Source organism: Charadrius vociferus, unplaced genomic scaffold (assembly GCF_000708025.1).
Source record: "Charadrius vociferus isolate BGI_N301 unplaced genomic scaffold, ASM70802v2 scaffold218, whole genome shotgun sequence".
In the NCBI taxonomy this organism is placed as follows: domain Eukaryota; kingdom Metazoa; phylum Chordata; class Aves; order Charadriiformes; family Charadriidae; genus Charadrius; species Charadrius vociferus.
This window is the reverse complement of record NW_009650084.1, coordinates 3,056,905-3,076,275: the sequence shown is the minus strand read 5'-3', so window position 1 is coordinate 3,076,275 and position 19,371 is coordinate 3,056,905. Positions and strand designations below refer to the sequence as shown.

At 36.7% G+C, this 19,371-nt stretch overlaps 1 protein-coding gene across 1 annotated transcript in view; it reads left to right on the top strand.

Annotated features, from left to right (window-relative positions):
- MYO16 (myosin XVI) overlaps window positions 1-19,371 on the top strand; it is a 322,775-nt gene that overhangs the window by 270,246 nt on the left and 33,158 nt on the right. The window contains 4 exon segments of the mRNA XM_009892140.1: window positions 958-1,054; window positions 5,703-5,958; window positions 7,829-8,100; window positions 9,910-11,109. Of these exon segments, the coding sequence (XP_009890442.1) occupies window positions 958-1,054; window positions 5,703-5,958; window positions 7,829-8,100; window positions 9,910-11,109 (1,825 nt within the window).

Sequence of the window (19,371 nt, the reverse complement as noted above, 5' to 3'; positions counted from 1 at the left end):
TAAGAAAATGGTATAAAAAGCCCATTATTTATCCAATATTTTTTAGTTACTTGCTGTTTGTAGAGTAGCTTGTTTGTGTGTGGTGGTTTTTTTAAAGGCTATTAGAAAGGAATGCTTTTGAGGATTATACAGAGAAGAATTTTTAAGGATTGTTTCAGCATGTTCAGAAGGTATCAAAAGGAAGGTGTTTTCTTTTGGTCTAACTAGCTAAATTTTTCCATAAAGGGGGAAGAGTATCTAATAATTGTTATTAAGACCCTCAAGAACTAGATGAGTTAAACCAAGCGACTAGTCACCACCAGAATAAGCTCATACACTCAATCAATACTTAAGGAGATTATTTTTCACAAATGAGTCCCTCTGTCTCTGACTTCTTAGGCGTGATTCTAAAAGAAGAACAGCTTCAGCAGGCAAGCCTGGGAACTAGGATTCATAATTTTACGGGACATTAGGAATCATTCTCACTAATAGCAGTGAGTTTCTCCCATCCTCTACCTTGGACTAAATTTGTCCTGTTGCACAGATGACAGCTATCTGTTACCATTTTCTGCTCCATGTGGGTTTATGGCTTTCTTCTATCTCCTTGCCCACATCCCCATGTTTTTTAAAAGCTAAACCTTATTTTCTATTACGTTGTCTAACATACTAACATAATTATATTTAGAATGCCTTTTTTTTTCCAACCTGTATTTAACTTGAAGATTGTGGTGTTTGTCCTGGATGGTTTTGGAACTGAAGGGGGACTGTGTGTCTGACAACTTGCTCATCCTTTTCAGATACATCTTTTATTCAGCCAAGTGATACTACCTCTGTAGAAGTATTGGCATTGTACATTTCTCAAATTGCAGATCTTATCTCAACCCTTAGCTGGGTTGTATACATACTATTGTTATTTACCTGTCATCGTTTTGGCCTTTTTTGTTGATGGTGAAGGTTTCCCTGCTGTTTGTATTCTAGATAGGAGTCCGAAAAGTGTTTCTTAAGTACTGGCAAGCTGACCATCTCAACGATTTGTGCCTTCAGCTTCAGAAGAAAATTATAACCTGCCAAAAAGGTAACAATTACAGAACGAGTATTCCTGAGCTGTCACTTTATACACTGAGCAGAATATTGCATAGCAGAAAAATTTTCTCCTCCTTGAATAGTTGCTGTGTTTTATACATACATTGTCTTACAGACATATTTCCAGCTAACTACTTATACAGATTTTTTGAGATGATATTAACATTGGTCATGCTTGTACTTTCTGCCTGTCAAACATAATTTTACGACAAACTGTTGACTGTAATTAAAACTTAGGGATCTTGAATATTTCCTTTGTAAAGTATGTTCAGTGATTTTTCAAGGCATTAATATCACCTTTAACTTCTTCTGCAAATCAGCATAACAATGATACAAAATTGCAATGTGTTAAAATATATCGACAGTGAATACAAAGCTAATAATTTAATATGTTTATCCCCTTTTCTTACAGCTTTCATATTTGACTGCTAGTTTTTTTATGTTTTGGCATTTTCCCCCCCTTTTTATGCCTGCATTTTTACTAAGGTCACACTGACATTTTTTGGCACATTTTTAAAAGGAGGTATTATCCACTGCCTCCTGATTTCCTGTTACTTCTGTTCCATTTCCTATCAAAATCTCAAATAACTGCTGAAAATGTGAATATACCTTTGTTTGGAGAAGCTTCCTTCACATAATGCATTATTTATCTAATTGGCTGATGTCTGCAACAATTCCCATTGTCACCTATTTAACGGAAATTAAAAAGACGGAGATTTATCTTGTTTTTTTTAGTCAGATATATAATATTGCATATAAGACTGTATAAACTCCTTTCATTTTAACTATCTGTTCTTCACTGTGAGGGTATGTATAGTAAAAAGAGGAAACCAAGGGAAAACTTGAAGCAAGTGGAACTGAAATCATGGCAGTTCAGGAATGAATGTGAAGGGTGACAGTTAACACAGATCACAATTTGGTTGAGTGTTTAACTTGTGCCTGATTTTTTGTGCGAGTCAACCTGTTGTATTCACACATTTAGAAAAGCGACAGTGATTTATCCTCTTTCCCATCTCATGCTGGCTTATTAAAGAAAGGAAACGTTTACCTTTCAGAGTCCAATTCGCAGAGTGCTTTAGTATAACCCTGCACCAAAACATAAAACATCCTCAGATATGCCCATGTTTTGCAGAGGTAACACAACAGACATCTGCCAAACTCCGCCTGAAGAATGAAGATAATAGGTCTTCTTGGCTCCTTTGAAAAATATTTCTTTTGATTTTGCGTCTAGCCCTCCTTAATTAGGCTGACTTGAAAAGTCATTTTCACCAAAACTATGTGTTCAAAGCTTTTATCAAAGCTATCACTCATCTGCATGTTTTTTGTGGTCTTAGAAGCCTGAGAAAATCAAGAACTTGCATGAATAAGGAGTAGCTATACATCCATTTGACTACGTTAGCTCATCAAATAAGCTGCCCTTTGCAAACAAGTAGAATTGTAAACTTGCAGAATTTGCATGCCAAAATGCTCTGGAAGGTTGGGAATAGCATAGGGTATCTGTGCATTGTTCTTATGTAATCCTAAAATTGAGATCCGTAGACCTTTAATCTGGGATGGTGATGTTTAGTGAGTAATGGTATTAGTCCTGCTGCATGTTCACATTTTTCTCCCACTATCTTTTGTATCCGGAGGATTTAGGAAGCTAAATCTATCTTGATAGTGTATTGACTAATAGCAAAACTGGTCAATAATTTCTGTATCAGGCTTAAAATGTAATATCATATACCCATATAAAGACTTAACTTAAAGGGAAACACGTCTTGTGTAAAATTCTTAGCAACTGTTTTATACTTCATTCTTACTAGCAATCCCTTCAGCATTCCCATAAATTTGGGCAAAAGCAAAACAAAACAAAGCAGATACATCTTTTTTTATTATCCTGAAAGTTACCTTATGCAGGCAAAGACAGGGGTCAATCTAAAGTGAAAGTGTGTGTAGAAATACTTATTTAAAAACAGTGAGTTTGGGGACTTTGACTTTTCTTTTTTTTTTCACAGGTATGAGAACTACATTTAGGAAGTTTTGGCCTATTGAATAAGTGAGAAAATTATTTGTACCTGTAGGAAGATCCATCATGCTGAAGTTCTTCCCTTAAAGTTCATGTAGATTAGGAATTAACTTTAATACATTGCATACACAATAGTTAATACGTTTCTCATATAACCCAGATCCATGGTCTACTTGAATTTCAATTATTCTGATCGTTATCCTTAGATGAACTGGGAAGAAGTAGATATTTTTCTGCCCTGTGGGTGCTAACCTCAATTATTTTAATTTGCATAAGTGAGAATTATTTCAGATCTACATAAATGAGGAGCAAGTTCAGAAGACAGTCTTAGTACCCGTACATTAGTAGATGAAACTGAGCAGGAAAGGTCTAGGAGATGACAAATTCCTTTCACAGCAGTTTTTGAGGTTATGAAATTGGGGTTTTGTTCTGTGTTGAACTGAAGACAAAATCTTTCAAATGTTCTCATAGAGAAGGAAATGTGGTGAAATGTCTGTATTCTAATGAAAACCTGAGCTACTCAGTTCCTGAAAACGTGTGCAAAAGAGGAGGGGTGTCTGTCTACCAACCGTTCCTGACTCAACTTTGTTGAATGTTTCTTCAAAATATTTCAATTTTGATGAAAGTGTACAGTTCAGAGGAGCTGTACAGTCTCTAAATGCTACATCTCACTCTACTGGATATCATTTTACTGGACCATCCTAGCAGGCTACTCGGCAGTGTTCATGCCTGCTAACAATCCTACCAGAGGACTCACCTCTTTATTTCCTTTTCCTAACCAACCTTACTGGTGTTACTGACCTTTTTTTTTGTTTTGTCAAGGTAAAACTACACACATACACACATGCTTGTAAAAATGTTACTTTAAAATAAAGGCTTTTTTTCAAAGTCATCCAGGTTTTGATGTTTAACCATTTGTCAAATACCCTATTTGCTCTGCAGCAGATAAGTTTAAAGAAAATACTGGAAGTAAGGGAACAACTTTTTATTATTAAGCTCTTTTGAATTTTTCATACTTGTGAGCAGTGAACTCTGATAATGTTCTATGTGTGTATTCATTACCTTTGCAACCGCAACATTATGAATTCAGACTCAGTAACGTGTATATCCAATGTGAATACTCTCATAAAATTGTCAACAAATAACTGTACTATTAATTTCTTTTTCAACTAGATTGGGAAAGTGCAATAATGTTTCAGGGTTTAAACAAGACAGATTTTATAGAATGTAACTAAAGGGATTGAAAATGGCATGGCTGGCTGTGATTATAAAAATGGAAACCTTCAAAGATGTCCATTATAAATAATCTCAAAGTACTTGAACTTGAATGTTTCCAAACCCAGTGGTTTGGAAAAATTGGAAAGGAGCAGTATTAGTATGTTAACATTTACCTTTCTTATATTTCATCAGCTGGGCATTGAGCATCTCTAGAAAAAATCTTATTTTAAATATCTAAACAAGGTCATAGAAGGTGGTCGATAATACTTTACATTGCCCTCTGGTTTAGCTGTTTACTATATTTAATAACATTTTACATTCATAAAAGACTAATTGTGTCTTTCTTTGTTTACTTTTTTCCTTTAGATTAATTCAGCTTGAGTCTTTGTCATTTCATGTTGTTCTGCAGTGTTCTCAAGACTGAAACTTAATTACATTGTTAAAAAGGCCTAATGCATTTTATCATTTTCTTACCTTCCAGTCTTAATATTAACATTTTCAGTTTTTTCCCCAAAAATCAAACCAACATCTTATACACGGTATCGCCTGCTGACTTCACTTATAAAAAGCTTTCAGTAACTAAAATGAGAGTAACCATAATAAGCAATGAAGTTCAGTCTATTTTTGATAGGTGTAATTGATGTACTGAAAATCAACAATATTTAAGGCAACAAGTCAATAATTCTAAAACAGGTTCTTCCCTGTGAGGTACACAGCAGTTATTCCAGTTGTGGAAAGAATCAGGATCTTGTGTGAAAAATAGGCCTAATAGATACATAAAGATGATGCAATGCAGATGAAAATTTTCAACTGAAAAATGCAGACATGATGTGACAGATACATTTGAGAAATTTGCATTAAATTAATTTAATTGTTTTTGCTGAAAGGAAATGAGCAACAAAAGGTCTGTAAGTCTAATTAAAATATATTGTGTCAGTTTTGATTTTTTTAGGTATACCAAAAATATTTAAAGCACTTTTTTAAGTTGACCAAAAAGCAAACGATCATTTAATTCCTACTGCATTCAATGCAACAATCATTTATTCAGGGTTTTATTTTGAAACAAATGATCTTTTGACCTTTTCAGTGTAAATGTGTGCTTTCACAATCTGTAGCATACATTCGAGTTTCCATTTCTAATGTAATAAAAAATAAGATTCAGTGAAAGTAAACATTTTGAGTTGTGGCAGCTCAAATTTATGAATTATTTTACTATCACTATCTTGTTCTAAGCACTGAGAGTTCCATTTTAGTATGTCATTCATATGCCATCACATTTCTTTCATTCTTTGTGTGAGACATTGACTGAACTTTTTTGCTCATGGTTAAAGCAGAACACACAGTAATATTCAGTTCTTCACTAATTAATTAGTTGTCTTACTTTGGTCCATGATTTTTCCTTCTGTTATGGTAGTTGTACGAGGATTTCTAGCTCGTCAGCGCTTGCTACAGAAGATGAGCATCAAACAGCAAGAGGTCACCTCAATCAAAAGCTTCTTGCAGAATGCTGAGGATATGGGTTTGAAAACATATGATGCCTTGGTCATTCAAAATGCTTCTGACATTGCCCGGGAAAATGACCGGCTCCGCAATGAGATGAACGCTGCTTACCACAGGGAAAAGTTAGAGGCTAGAAACAGACCAGAAGAAGGCCACAAAAGGTAAGATGAGTAAACATCTACTGTGAAGAATTAAAGCATTTCTTCAATTATAGTAATTTCCTTCCCTGCTTAGAAACTCACAGAAATGACTGACGAGTTGCAAGAGGATTCTCAAGTATATACTCAACCCAAATAAATATTAGACACTATTTTTTTCTCTATATTGGGTAATTAAGTCTAGAAACTTAAGGACACCACTTATATCCTATTCAGGGGCCAGTGACCTTTATAGAAACTTATTCAAGTCTCCAAGGCATTCATTTTTTACAGAAATATTTTTTAATTCTAAGATAGATTATAGTTGGACTTTCATCAAACCAAACAAAGAGAAAAAATCCTCTAACTTAAAATTCCAACATTGGGAATTTGCCAAGATAATGAAAAACATCTAGGAAGGTGTTAAAATGCAATAAAGTCCGGACTAAGAAATCTCGATTACACACTGAACTAGACAGGCTGATTGTGAGGAGGGTTCTTTCCTCTTATTTAAAAATAAGCAAATGGTTTTTGTCTAACTCCCATCACAGTTTTCAGGATCGCTACTTTACAAATACAGCAAATGCTGGCAGGGCTTTCTCTAAGAACTAAGTCCCTGATCTCTTTTCTCTTGAACACCTGAATGGGCAGAGGTAGCGTTTGCAGTTAATGGGCATGTGCCTATAGCAGGAATGTCTCTATAACTTGCTGGACATATAAATGTTTATTTTTCCACAGGAACTTAATTTTCATCCAGAATAACTCCCTTTGCTTTCATTGCTTTTGTCAGTGACTTTTATTAAAGTGAAAATGGCAGTGCATCTGCTTAATTAGCTCCAAATATCCCAGTGATTACATATTGAAGGAAATGCCTTTGTAGGAAAGACTGTAATTAAACATTACAGTGAAAACAAATTATCCACTGAGCACCATGCTTTCATCTTTAGCTATTTCATTTACTACATGGGCAGCTGGCTATATCTTGTGCATGAATCCCAGCTCTGCTGGTGATTTGCCATGCAAAAATACAATTTAAAAAAACAAATGCTTGGAGATTTGTTTGTAAAATGACTCTATAGACATCTTCCATCTATACATTACCACTCTGAGTTAAAAGGTTTTCAACATTTTGATTTTTGGAGGAATAAAATGTTAGAAGAATATTTTTGTTAAAACTCAGTTTGTTGGAAGCAGCTGATAAAAATCATTTCTCAATATGTATTGAAATAGCAAAAGAAAAGGAAAAATTAGAATGAGTAAAACTCCAAAACTGTAATTGAAATAACTAAACATAATGTCATAATTAATATTGTTAAAATTATAACTAATAATTAAGCTTAAATGGGAAGATATATAGATATCTGGCTGCAATTGTTCAAGCAGCCAATGTAGCTGGTTAAAAAGGCCATCTAATATTTTAAAGATTTGCATTATCTAAATAGAATTTATAGTTGTCTTTTTAGAAAATAACGATAAAGGCGCAGCATTTGCTGCCTCAGTAACTTTCTATTAAAATGGATTTCCCTGAAATTATCATTCAGATTGAAACCCCAGCTTTTGATTGCGCGTAACAATCAAAGTGTGAACAATGCATTCAGTGAATGTCTGATCAACAATATGAAACTGCTTAAGGAAGGCTGCATTTGTGTGAAAAAGGGCCAGTGTCCTGATTTATCATGAAACAGGAAATGGAAGAAAGCTAGCAGCTTGCTCGGGATTTGTTTGTCAGAAGATTACTACACACATCCCCTCGACACAGTAGGGGAGTTGTGAGATTGTTTACCAAAAAGCTGTTGTTATGTTTGCATGAACAGGTTCATTGTTATCGCTTGAATAATGCATCTGGGCCTCTTTTCTGTGTTTTCAGAGCTGAAGACAAGGGTGGGAAGGTCTCTGAGGACAGCTTTGCCGGCTGTCGAACGCCGAAGCACTTTCATTCCAGCTCCGTCCCTGTCCCCATGGCAGTGGACGGCTTGGTACATTCTGCGGCTGGGTCATCCATCAGATCCCCCTCCCTGCACTCTGTGTTCAGCATGGACGATAGCAATAGCCTGCCATCACCAAGGAAACAGCCTCCTCCCAAACCAAAGAGGGACCCCAACACACGACTGAGTGCCTCGTATGAGGCTGTTAGTGCTTGCTTGTCGGCAGCTTCTAAGGAAGCCGCTAATGAAGGTTAGGCATAAAGGGGGAAACAGTTGCAAATGTTACTCTAGGTTACTGATTTATTCTTTTCACTTTGATCCTTTTAAACACAGTCAAGCACCTTTGAAAAGTCCCGCTTCCCTGAAATATTTCAGTGGCAGTAAATAAAATCAGTCAATTTGTCATTGGTTTCCAAATCAGCAAATAATACTCACGTGTTTTAATTGTCTAGTTTGTCAACAACCAAAACCTATTTGCTGAACCCTCTCTAGAGACAAATGTTCTCTGTCAACTTGAGCTTTTCTACCCCACTGATCATTTTATTTCACCTTTTAAACTGTATGTTAGAATACCTTGCATCACTAAAACAGAATGCTCAAATCTTAAATTTCACCAAGTTAAACATTAAACTTTCTCCTACTTTTTCTGTGTCCACATGAATAACGTATGCATTCAGTGGTTTATGTTTGTGCCAAAACTTGCCTACAGCGATTTTTTTGTTTAGAACGAAAGCACTATGAAAGTCCCAAAGTGTCTCAATGTATTATAGTGCATATAGAACGGTTTTGAGTTCAGTTGTTCTATTTTCCTTCACCCTTGAAATGAATGAGTAGTAGATTAAAGGAGGGGAATGCATTCTGCTTTTCCTTAATAAGCCTGACTAGTCATGTTTTGTGTAAAGGATCCTCTAGGCTTATCAGTGAAGATTCTTCAGGTTGAGTTTAAAGCTACGTATAACCATTCTCTAATCCTGCATACAATAGATGGGAACCTTTGCAGCTCCCTCTTGCAAAATAATAACTGTACTCCCGTTCAATTCATTAGATGCAAGCCCATTTTTCTTAACCTCTTCCTTGCTCGTTCAGGCTCCATGTAAGGAGATAAACTGTGTCCAATATAATTCTAAACTAGTGTGGCTTAAGGAGCTCTGTCATGGTTTTGGCTTTCGGTGCCCATGCCTTCAAGAAATGATAGATTTAATCAAAAAGTTATAGCAGAAGTTTTTGAAAAAGTGACAATTTATATATGTATGTGTCGTCTTAACACTAACGCTTTTATACACTCACAAAACAACTTTGGAATTCTCATATGTATGAAACAATAAGGCCAGTTTCCATGCTGTATACTCATCTTCCAAAAACTATGTCAGTTTCCTGAGCCTTTGTCCAAAACCAGCTCTGATTTACACCACCTAATTTTGATCTTAAAAGACCAATCGCTTAGGTACTTAGTCTCTCCGCTCCATATGTGCCTGGAGGCTGTGAAAAGACATCTAGTTTAGTTAACTGTATACTCAGTTGGGGAATTGCCCTTAGGCTACGGGATTTCCACTCCTGCAGTACAAAAGCAGAAGAGATAGGCATAATATCCGCCTATAATTAGAGTTTTATAGATATTACATAAAAAGGGGGGTGCTTCAGTTACTGGCAATAACATGTGTGTCAAAGTAGCACCGTGCTGAAACTCCTAGTTAAAAGCCTGCCCCTCTCCCTTGGTGCAAAAGGAATATCAAGCACATATTTCTATGTGTTACAGACCTTGCAGTGAACACTGGGATTCAAAGGATATCTCCTCAGATGTTAGTTCTCATCTTTTAGTGGCAGCAGAGATTACCAAAGCAGTTTATATGCTAAGGTAGCAAAGTCTTGTGGTTTGGAAGCTGAAAGTTCTGCATTTTGTTCCTTGAAATATTTATATTTTTGACCGAATCCTTATGTTTGTCGCTGCTGTTCATTGTAAAACTATATGGGCAACACTCGAAAGCTTAAAGTACTGGACCTGTGTAAGAAAAAAATGACTTTGATCTGTTAATAACACAGACCTTTCTCATTTTCCTAGTACTGACCCGTCCAAGGCCACACAGTGATGACTACAGTACCATGAAAAAAATACCTCCCAGAAAACCAAAACGAAGTCCCAATACAAAACTTAGTGGCTCTTATGAAGAAATACCTGGCCAGAAGCCTGGGGATGTAAAACAGGCAAGCACTGTAGCTAAACCAGGCGGCTATGACACTGTGACAGTACAGAGGGCAGCTTCTGCTGATGGGCCACAACATGGCGTGTTGAGTCTCTATATGTCACAAGAAGAGGAGGAAAATGAGCCAGTCTACATTGAAATGGTAGGGAATGCAATGAAAAGCAATTCTGCTGAAGCAGAAAGCCCAGAACAAGGAGAGTCTGTATATGAAGAAATGAAGTATTTTCTACCAGAAGAAGGAAGCAATGGTAGTGGAATAATTCCAGTAGTGACTGGATCTCCTCCTGTGTTGTTTGAAAGCAAAAAAAATGTTAACGTTGAAGATGGAACATTGGATGGAAACAGTCAAGCAGCTTTGATCTACAAAGACTCATGTGACATTCCAGCCCCTTTCCCTAACTTGCTCCCCCACAGACCACCACTTCTTGTGTTTCCTCCCACCCCTGTCACATGTTCACCTGCTTCTGATGAATCACCTCTAACACCACTAGAAGTCAAAAAGCTTCCTGTCTTGGAAACCAACCTAAAATACCCTGTGCAGTCAGAAGGCTCAAGTCCATTATCACCACAGTACTCCAAAAGCCAGAAAGGGGAGAATGAAAGGCCAGCATCTCCAGGCTTGGTTGTGTTCAATGTTTCCAGCAAAGTGACTCCTCCTTCCACACCACCTCCTCCTCTCCCACCCCCCCCTCCTGTACCACCTCCTATTTCTTACCGGGCTTCCACACATTTTGCATTTCCTCCAGAGACTTGTTCTAGTTTTCTGACTAATACAGGGAAACCAGGTACAAACTCAGACCTGTCAAAAGTACCTCAGAGACCAAGTCCTGCTCAGCTTGGATGCTCATCTTCTCCATTCTCCAAACTGCCTTACTCTCCAAAGGTGGCAAGAGCAGATCACAGGAAATTGAACTCAAATTCATCATCTTCATTTCCATACAGCCCTACAAACTCAAGGTCATTGACCAGTCCCCTTGATGAGTTAACTAGCTTGTTCAACTCAGGACGGAGTGTGCTACGAAAATCTGCAGCAGGACGTAAGATCAGGGAGCCAGAAGGTAAGACAGATCTGTGTTCATCTGTATAGTGTACTAATTCTGCACCAAAAGTTTCTTACATTGGAAGCTGATAGAGTAGGTAAAAATGCAAAACAAAATTGTTGTTTTGTTTGTTGGTTGTTTGTTTTTTTTTTTAAAGAAAGATCTGTTGCAATTGCAAGAAACATATAAAATACATTGCATATAAAAATAACAGGTCTTCAAGTTTTCTCTGAGACATCAACTTTTCTTTTACCAAAATGTTTATATGATACAAATTTAAATGGATTATTTTTAACATTCCAACAGTCTCAGTAAAATAAACACAGATGTTACATCATGTGAAAATGAGTTTATGGTATCAATCTATAGAAATACTTTGAATGAAATATATGTCTGGTAGATAGCAAGTACTTTAATTTGAAGACTTTCTTTTAATGTTTCATTATTTCATTTCCATGAAATTCTGAATTTAGTGATACAGCTATTATTATTCTCCTAAATAAAGCTGAGACAGAGAATCATGCAGCAAACTATACTTATTTCCCTTTTCTATCCTTTTATTCTTACTTTTCCTGTCATTTACTTACATGTATGTACATACCCAGAGATTACTTGGTGTCCTGGCTTTCTGGCATCTGGAGAACATCTTTTGTATCTCACAGAAAAGCCAACTATAAAAAGAAACAAGGTTGCCATTTTGCTAAAGTTTTTTGAGACCACAGTCCTCAGACATTATCACTTAATTATTTGGCTTGCCCAGGTAATAAAAGGTTTAATGTTGTTACTGGAACAAACCTACAGATCTTATGAATACTGAAAATTCATCCTGATGTTAGCAGATCTAATTAGCTGTTCTGTAAGGGTGAGGTGCTTCTGACCTAATATTGTCTGTATAAAAGTTCGATATGTAGGCATCAAATCCTTAGGCTATGAAAAGCCAGACATTTTGAGGCTTTAATTCCTCCCATTTATTCTTCTCCATTGGATATGAGGAAAGCCTAGATGATTAAACTAGTAGAGTTGTAACTTCTAAGTGATTAAAGTTGAGGTAAATCCTGCTTCTCCATATCAATTACAACACTGACTCCAGTCTTCACACTACTTTTCTGATTTTATAGAAAAAGAAAAAAGTATCCTATTGAAAATAGTCAGTGCACTGTATAAAGAAACTTCCCTCCCTAGTAGCATCTCCCAAGCACAAAATTCTGTGAATTTAAAATTCGGACTGATAAAACCTCTAGACAGTTTTCTCTGCTTCTTCACTTCTGTCTGTCCAAAAAGCTTCTCTTAATCAAGAGTTGTGTCCAGCATATTCAAAATGGGCAATGTGAAGTCCTGTTTTCGAAATAGAACACAAACCAGTAGAGAACGGTATAGATTATCTTCTAATTCATTGTCCATTTTCTTAAATATATACCGCTCCATTGATTTCAGTATCATATCCTGATTTATGCACCTCTAATAGAACAGAAGCCCGTGTTTGTGCTTACTCTGGATATGTGTATGTCTGTCTGCCACCCTATCTCTCTGTCTCTATGAAGGTTAGCAGCCTTCAGCCAAAATCCCTTTCAGCCATAATCCCTTTCAGCCAAATACAACAAGGAAAGAAATGGCTCAAAACTACTTGAGTTTCTACAGGTTTCATGAAAGTTAGTGGCTAGGTGGGGACAAGAGACATACTGTGAGAAAGGTACCACAAGAAACGGTGGTGGACAGAACCCTTGTGAGTCCTCGAGACCTTGAAAAGTCTTTATCTGGACCTTTGCAGATTCCTAGATGCTGAATTCAATCAGCCATGAGCTATGAACTGAGACTTCATCAGTTCTCAACCCCAAAAGAATGCCGTGTTTGTTATTCTGAGTATATGAATTGAAGTTTGTAAAGGAGATGTTGCACTAATTTTGCTTGCTTTGGCAAAACTACTTGACAGCATTCAATGCCTATAAATGTATGTAGATTTTGTGTTTTTTTGTTTTGTTGTGTTGGGTTTGGTTTTTTTTTTAAGTTGGGGGTCTTGTTTTATTATATAGATAATACATTTTTATCCACTGGGAAGTAACTATTAAAGTCAGCTCTTTGGATATATGTTCTCAAGGCTCTCTCAATGTACCTGGTGAGGAAATGTGGTAAGTCTACTCCAACCAAGTTACAAAACTCACTTTTACCTTAAAAAAAAAAAAAAAAACATTTTTCTTGGGAATGAAGGGTTTTTGCAAACTCAATTTTCAACTAAATGTGACCAAGACAGAGTTCAGCTTGGTTCTCCTGTGGGTTGAAGCTAGTGCATTAACAGAGGCTACCTTAAAAAAACCCTAAATTTACCTTTCACATGGAAAATGTTGTACTTCTAAATATTTCATCAAGGCAGCACTAAGTATTAAAGATCAAAGTTCAGGAAAGATATATGATAAAAAACCTGAATCAATATTTTATGAGCTAAGATGCTACTCTATAATAATACTAAGTGCGGTTACATATGAATAGTTCAATGATGAGGAGATGGATTGAAAGTAACAAAGAAATACAGGTGGATGTATGTATGTGTTTTTACAATTTGCCTTTTTTCATGTACTTCATGTGTTCAGTTAATTTCTAGGGTAACAGCTGGAAAAAAGTATCTTTTATTTAACCTCTGATGCAAAGTAATAAGAAGACAATCAGCAGAGTGGACTCTGTTATGTAAAAATAAAATTTGTCCATGTTTTACCTCCAGATTTTTTATCACCTATTGCCTAATGCATATTAAGTTCCTGGAAGATTCCTCCATTTCTTCTTTTTGGCATTTGTAGTATTTTATTCATAGGAGATGATATGGTTAAAAAAAAAAAAAAAAAAAAGAATTCAATGTTAATGTAAATTCATTAAAATTGAAGATATGGCCTCAGCAGCACTCTGTAATGTTCAATTTCCTTTATTTCCATAAGTTATAACCTACCAACAACCCTAACTAAAACAGAAAGTAAAATTGTGGGCCATTTTGAAGTCAAGGAGAGTTAGCTATGAGAATCAATAAGTTTCTGTATGGTATCATCAGCCTTTGAGATAAAAGCCTCCTTGCCAATACAAGTGCAATACAGACAGATCCCCCCCCAACATGGCTCCCTCTTGCCTGGAGGAGTAGTTTCAAGGGCTGAGAACACTAATGTCCTTTTGGTTCCTGACCTCTCAGGCTATTGAAATAAAGATTTAATGCCTTCCTTCCTTTCTGCTTGTTGAGAAAAGACTGGTATGGATGCTTGACTTCTCTGTCTGAGTTAAAGAAATTGTGCAGGCTTGCAATCCTGGATTTAGGTGCCTAAGAAATAAAATTAGGAAGACCTTTCCTTCATGTAGGTCATCAATGTGTAGGCTTCCAAGTTTTGTGAATTATTATGTTTCAGTCCAAGTAGATCTGTATAGGCAACTTTATACATGCTTCAGTGACCTATTCCTTTCCAAAACAGTTTAGTAACGTTATAGTAACAACAGAAAAGGCATACAACCGTTAGATTGTTAACAAAATATCAATACTGTTCAAAAGTTTGCCCAGTATCTTTGACATCCATTAACTATATGGACCCCTTCTTTACCTGCTTCCTTGGTGAGGTATTTTCAAGGCAGGTAGCTTCATATATCGGTGAATTATTCCATATTCTCCAGTTTAAGTGCTGGAAGTCGCAGGAAGATACTTACAACTGACAAGTAATACAAATATTTAGATGTACCTATTTGGGACTACAGCTTGCCAAATGTTCTTTATTGAAATTGGCTCAAACTTGGAAAATAACAGGATTCAATGTGTATGTATGGGGAGTACGGTCCTGTCAAAGGTAGGTAGCCCTTTGATAGCTAGTAAATAATTTCCCTCTATCAGCAGATTAGAGAAAGCTTTTGTGCAGCTAACATCTCAACAGTAGATTGCAAATTAAATCCCCACTGGGGTTTCTGAGATGAAATCCCAGTCCCTTATCCTCTAAGCCACTCAGCTTTTCCTCTTAAGCAACTTAATAAAGATAATATTCATATCTGCATTTCATTATTCCTACATTATATGGATACAATGTAATAGTTTCACTTTCTTTGTGGCAAAAGCTAACAACTTAGAAAACATGAGTAATATGGAAAGCTGTGCTGTCACCTTTTATCTTCTTCTACTGGTGAATGCTGGAGAATTTATTACATGAGGCATTGGACTCCTATAACATCTTTCAAGTAAAATTCTCAAAGCATTAAAATTTTGATGAATTAGGTTTCACAACACTTCTCAGAAAGAGATTAGCATCTGTTTATATACTTGCCTTAATTACCAGGGAGCGAGGGTGACTAATTTTCAGATTAGCTATCTAAACACAGGAGAGTCATCATTCTGATTCACTATGGACTACTTGCAGCTCTCAAACTGAATCTCTTGCAGAAGGTACAGAAAAGTGGGAGAAAACCAAAGCACTACTAATAAGAGTTTAATGCAAGTCATAAAAAAGGCCAATATTTGGCCAGCTATAGATGCCCTATGCAGGAAATTACAAAGGAGGAGACAGAACTGCTGGCAATATGGTTGCCATCCAGCACATGCTGGGTGATTTTCCCAAGGAAATAATTGTGGTTTGCATTACTGAAGCAGAAAAGGGGGTTAGAAGAGTCTAGAGAAAATACTGTCCGTTCCTGTTTGTAGAATATCTATGAACTCTTTTTACAGCCTGAAAGATACCACCTGCCGTCTTCTCTATAAGTCTGCATCTCCACAGTCTTCATCTACAAGTCTGTCATTATCTGAATAATTTCTCACAAAAAAGGCCTGTTGTTTTAGGACAAACGCAATACACCAAGAATAATTTTCCATTTCAGAATCTCTGAAAACTTGTATATTTTACTGCTGAAGAGGTTTTTTGGGTTTCTGTTATGATGATTTTTTTTCACTGTAGCATTTCTCTTCCTGGCTGATTTCACTGTTTGCTTTTACAGCCTAAAATCATGTAATGTGTAATTTGCTTTCGTTTTCTGTTCTGACATGGAAAAGAGGCTTTGTGTGTGATTACTATAAACAATTTTAACCTGAAGATTATTACAAGAACAAATCAAGTCTCATTTATATTTCAGGTGAAAAAATAATGGATATTGTCATAAACCTTTATTATATTTATTTTGCATTTTAAATGCTTGTGTTGAAAATAAAATAAAATCCTTAGCACTCCTCCACACATGTTTCCAAAGCCTATATCCAGTCAAATAGAGGTTGGAGGAGACTGTGCAGCCTCAGGATCACACAGGAAATATCACTGCATTTTTGACATGCTCTTATACTGTAAGTATCTACAGCTGTCAGAAAAGGATCCTGGAGTTGACAGACCTTTGGTCTGACCTGGTACAGGCTCTCTCATGTTCATACCTCATCACTGCTTAACAGGAAGGAAGCTGAAGAAAAGTAATTGCACTGATTGTTCTGTTCCTTTTACACGGTCCATTTCTGAGAACTGCAGGCATTTCTTTTAAATTACTGATTTTTTTTTTTCTTTCTTTCCATTGGGTTGGATTTACTTTGTGTCCCCTTCATCCTGTTTGATACTGGAGCACAATAACCACACGATACCGGTTCAGCTTAGGGCATATCAAGCCTGTAGATTTTAATAATATCCGACCTTTAATAGTGACTTTGGTCATTCAGGAAGACATTTACAGGATTATTATTTTAGTAACAATGTCTTTTTTTCACCATCTGATGCAACACCATTGTTCCAAATACAGCAATGGTTTGGGAAGTTGTCTCATTACTAACAGTGTTGTGGGCTTCTTTAAATAGTAAATAGTCTTTGGTATTTTTTATACGTGATCCAAGATGCAGAACCACAAAGGTCTTTGTTTAGGAACCACTACATCACTGATTGTAAACCAAAGATACATTAATGTGAGAAATAAGCCATACCTGAGAGAACAAGGAAAATTAATTGTAGCACACTTTTGTTCCTGATACCAACCAAGGATATGGCTATTTGGCAGTAAACTCCATATTACTTGATTTTACAGGACTGCAGGCATTTGGGACATAGTGGAGATTGAGATTTAAACACACATTTTAGTGAAAGTCTCAAATTGAGTGAGAAATCTGTTCAGAAGCTTTTAGCTTATTTACATCCATCTCAGCATTAAATCGTCTTTTGCATAGAGCCTCAGTAGAGAACAATAATTCCATTTCACAGAAAATGTCAAGATTGTGACATTTATTTTTGTTTTGCCCTGGAATGAAGATCAAGCATTCTGAAATTCTGTGCAGAAATAAATATTCTTTCATGTCCAGTCCTCCAAAAATGTTTGGAAAGTATTGAAACGGTTTGCTTCACACATAGTAAAATTTTTCTTACTGGAAATGTTAGCAATTACGTGTGTTGACTTTTTATTTTTGGACATAGATAAGTTCAAGAGTGGCCATTTCAACACCAGTCAGGTTGATATTTAGGGCTATGTCAACACAGCAACCAAAGATGTGTTATAAACAAACCAAGCTACTTCTAAACTCACTGGCTCAGGTTTATGCAGTTGTGACTGCATAAGCTCCAGCCCATCAGTGATGACTCAAGGTTCTTGACAGGACGCATGCAGCTCACCATGAAACTCTTAGGCTCATGTGTGTGGATTGTGTTCCAGTTCCAGCATTGGGATTTTGTGGGGCTGGATGGAGAAGCAAGAGAAAACGGATCAAAAGAGATTGAGAAAAAGACTTGGTCATGAACATGAGGGTGCCCTCATGCTCTCTCCACATCACTGCACTCTGCTGTTGAGAGGGTAGGAGCATGTTTGGAAGTGGAGCACTGCAAGTAGGAGTAGCAGTTTGGGGCATCTGTCTTCTCCCTCGGCCTGCTAGTGAGTGGGGAAATAAAGAAGCCTTCAAGCTCAGCGCTCTTTTGGCTTGAGTTTTCACTCTATTTTAAAATCAAAAACATTAAAATTAATTTTATCCTTCATGTGGTGCAATTTTTAAAGGAAAAAACATAAGAAGAAATTAAACCTGAATTTCCACATTTAATTTCTTGTAGCTCTTTCCTTAAAGGCTAGTTGCAGTATCATGCTGACATACTATTAGTATGCAGTGACAGTTTTTAGCCACAGGTTGGCTATATTTGTGCCCAGCATGGATGCTTATCACACTGCATCTGTGATATCCATATGTTCTTCCTTCGAGGTTCACAGAGATGTCATTGACCATCACGGTATCCCTTCAAAATTACCTTAAAAACAAACTAAAGAAATATTTTAGTTTAGAAGTTCACTTCAAAAGCAAAGTAAGAACATTGTCTGAGAGGTTTTCCAGAATAGCTGTCCCTGTTTAGTGGGCAGGATTACAGTACAGGTGATCCAAAAATATTCCTTGGATTGTCCCTCAGGATCTGCTCAAACAATGTATCTGCCCAATGCAGTCACTTACACTAAGACATGCATTGCAGTCAATGCCAGAGTTGGTATGAGAGAAGTCCTGAAAAATCTCTGTAGAAGTATTCTGTGGGAAAAGTAAATAGAACTGATGTGATGCTGTTGGCAGTAGCAAATCCCTGTCTGTTTGTTTGTTTGGGTTTTTTGTTTGTTTATTTTAACAATATTTGCAACTGTGTTTGAGGGGGAGGAAGGTTGAGACAGTGTCTGATCACATAATTCCTTCCAACAGCAGCTAAAGCCCAGCAGTAATGGCTGTTCTGTTACTGAGATACCACACACAAACGTAAACAAACTTAAATGTCTGCCTTCAAAAAGAACTGCTGCATCCACATTAGTTAGAAGAAAACAGTTTAAAAAGGGAAGCTGTGTTTCTTACCAAATTGCTGCCTCCTTTTCCAGCTCACCAGCAGTTTTTTAACCACACAAACACAAGAAATAGACTCTTTGGTCAGCCAATCAACACACCTAACAGTAAACAAAACTATTACAGAGTAAAATCAGCATCCATGTTAGACTTGAAAAGGTGGTGAACATGGGAACACAGAGGGAAGAAATGCTTCTCCTAAGGCAGGAAATTGTCCCAAGCAGCTCTGCCTGCCTTCTTGCCCTCTATGATTAGTCACGGACCTCAGAAAGGCCCGGAGAGATCAGTTCCTAGAGCAGATGGGGTCAACGAAATCTCCAGTCTCTGAAATACATACACTGGCTGGACTCTAGCACACTTGCTGCATTAAAAAGATGTTCCAAGTTCTTGCTCAGATACTACCAAGCAGGAGAAGTGGCAGCCTGTCCAGATATTCTTCATCCATTAGCAGCATTTAAGGAAGCTGTTTTCTCCACTTCAGCAGCGGTATTCTTTACCTCTTGTTGGGAACA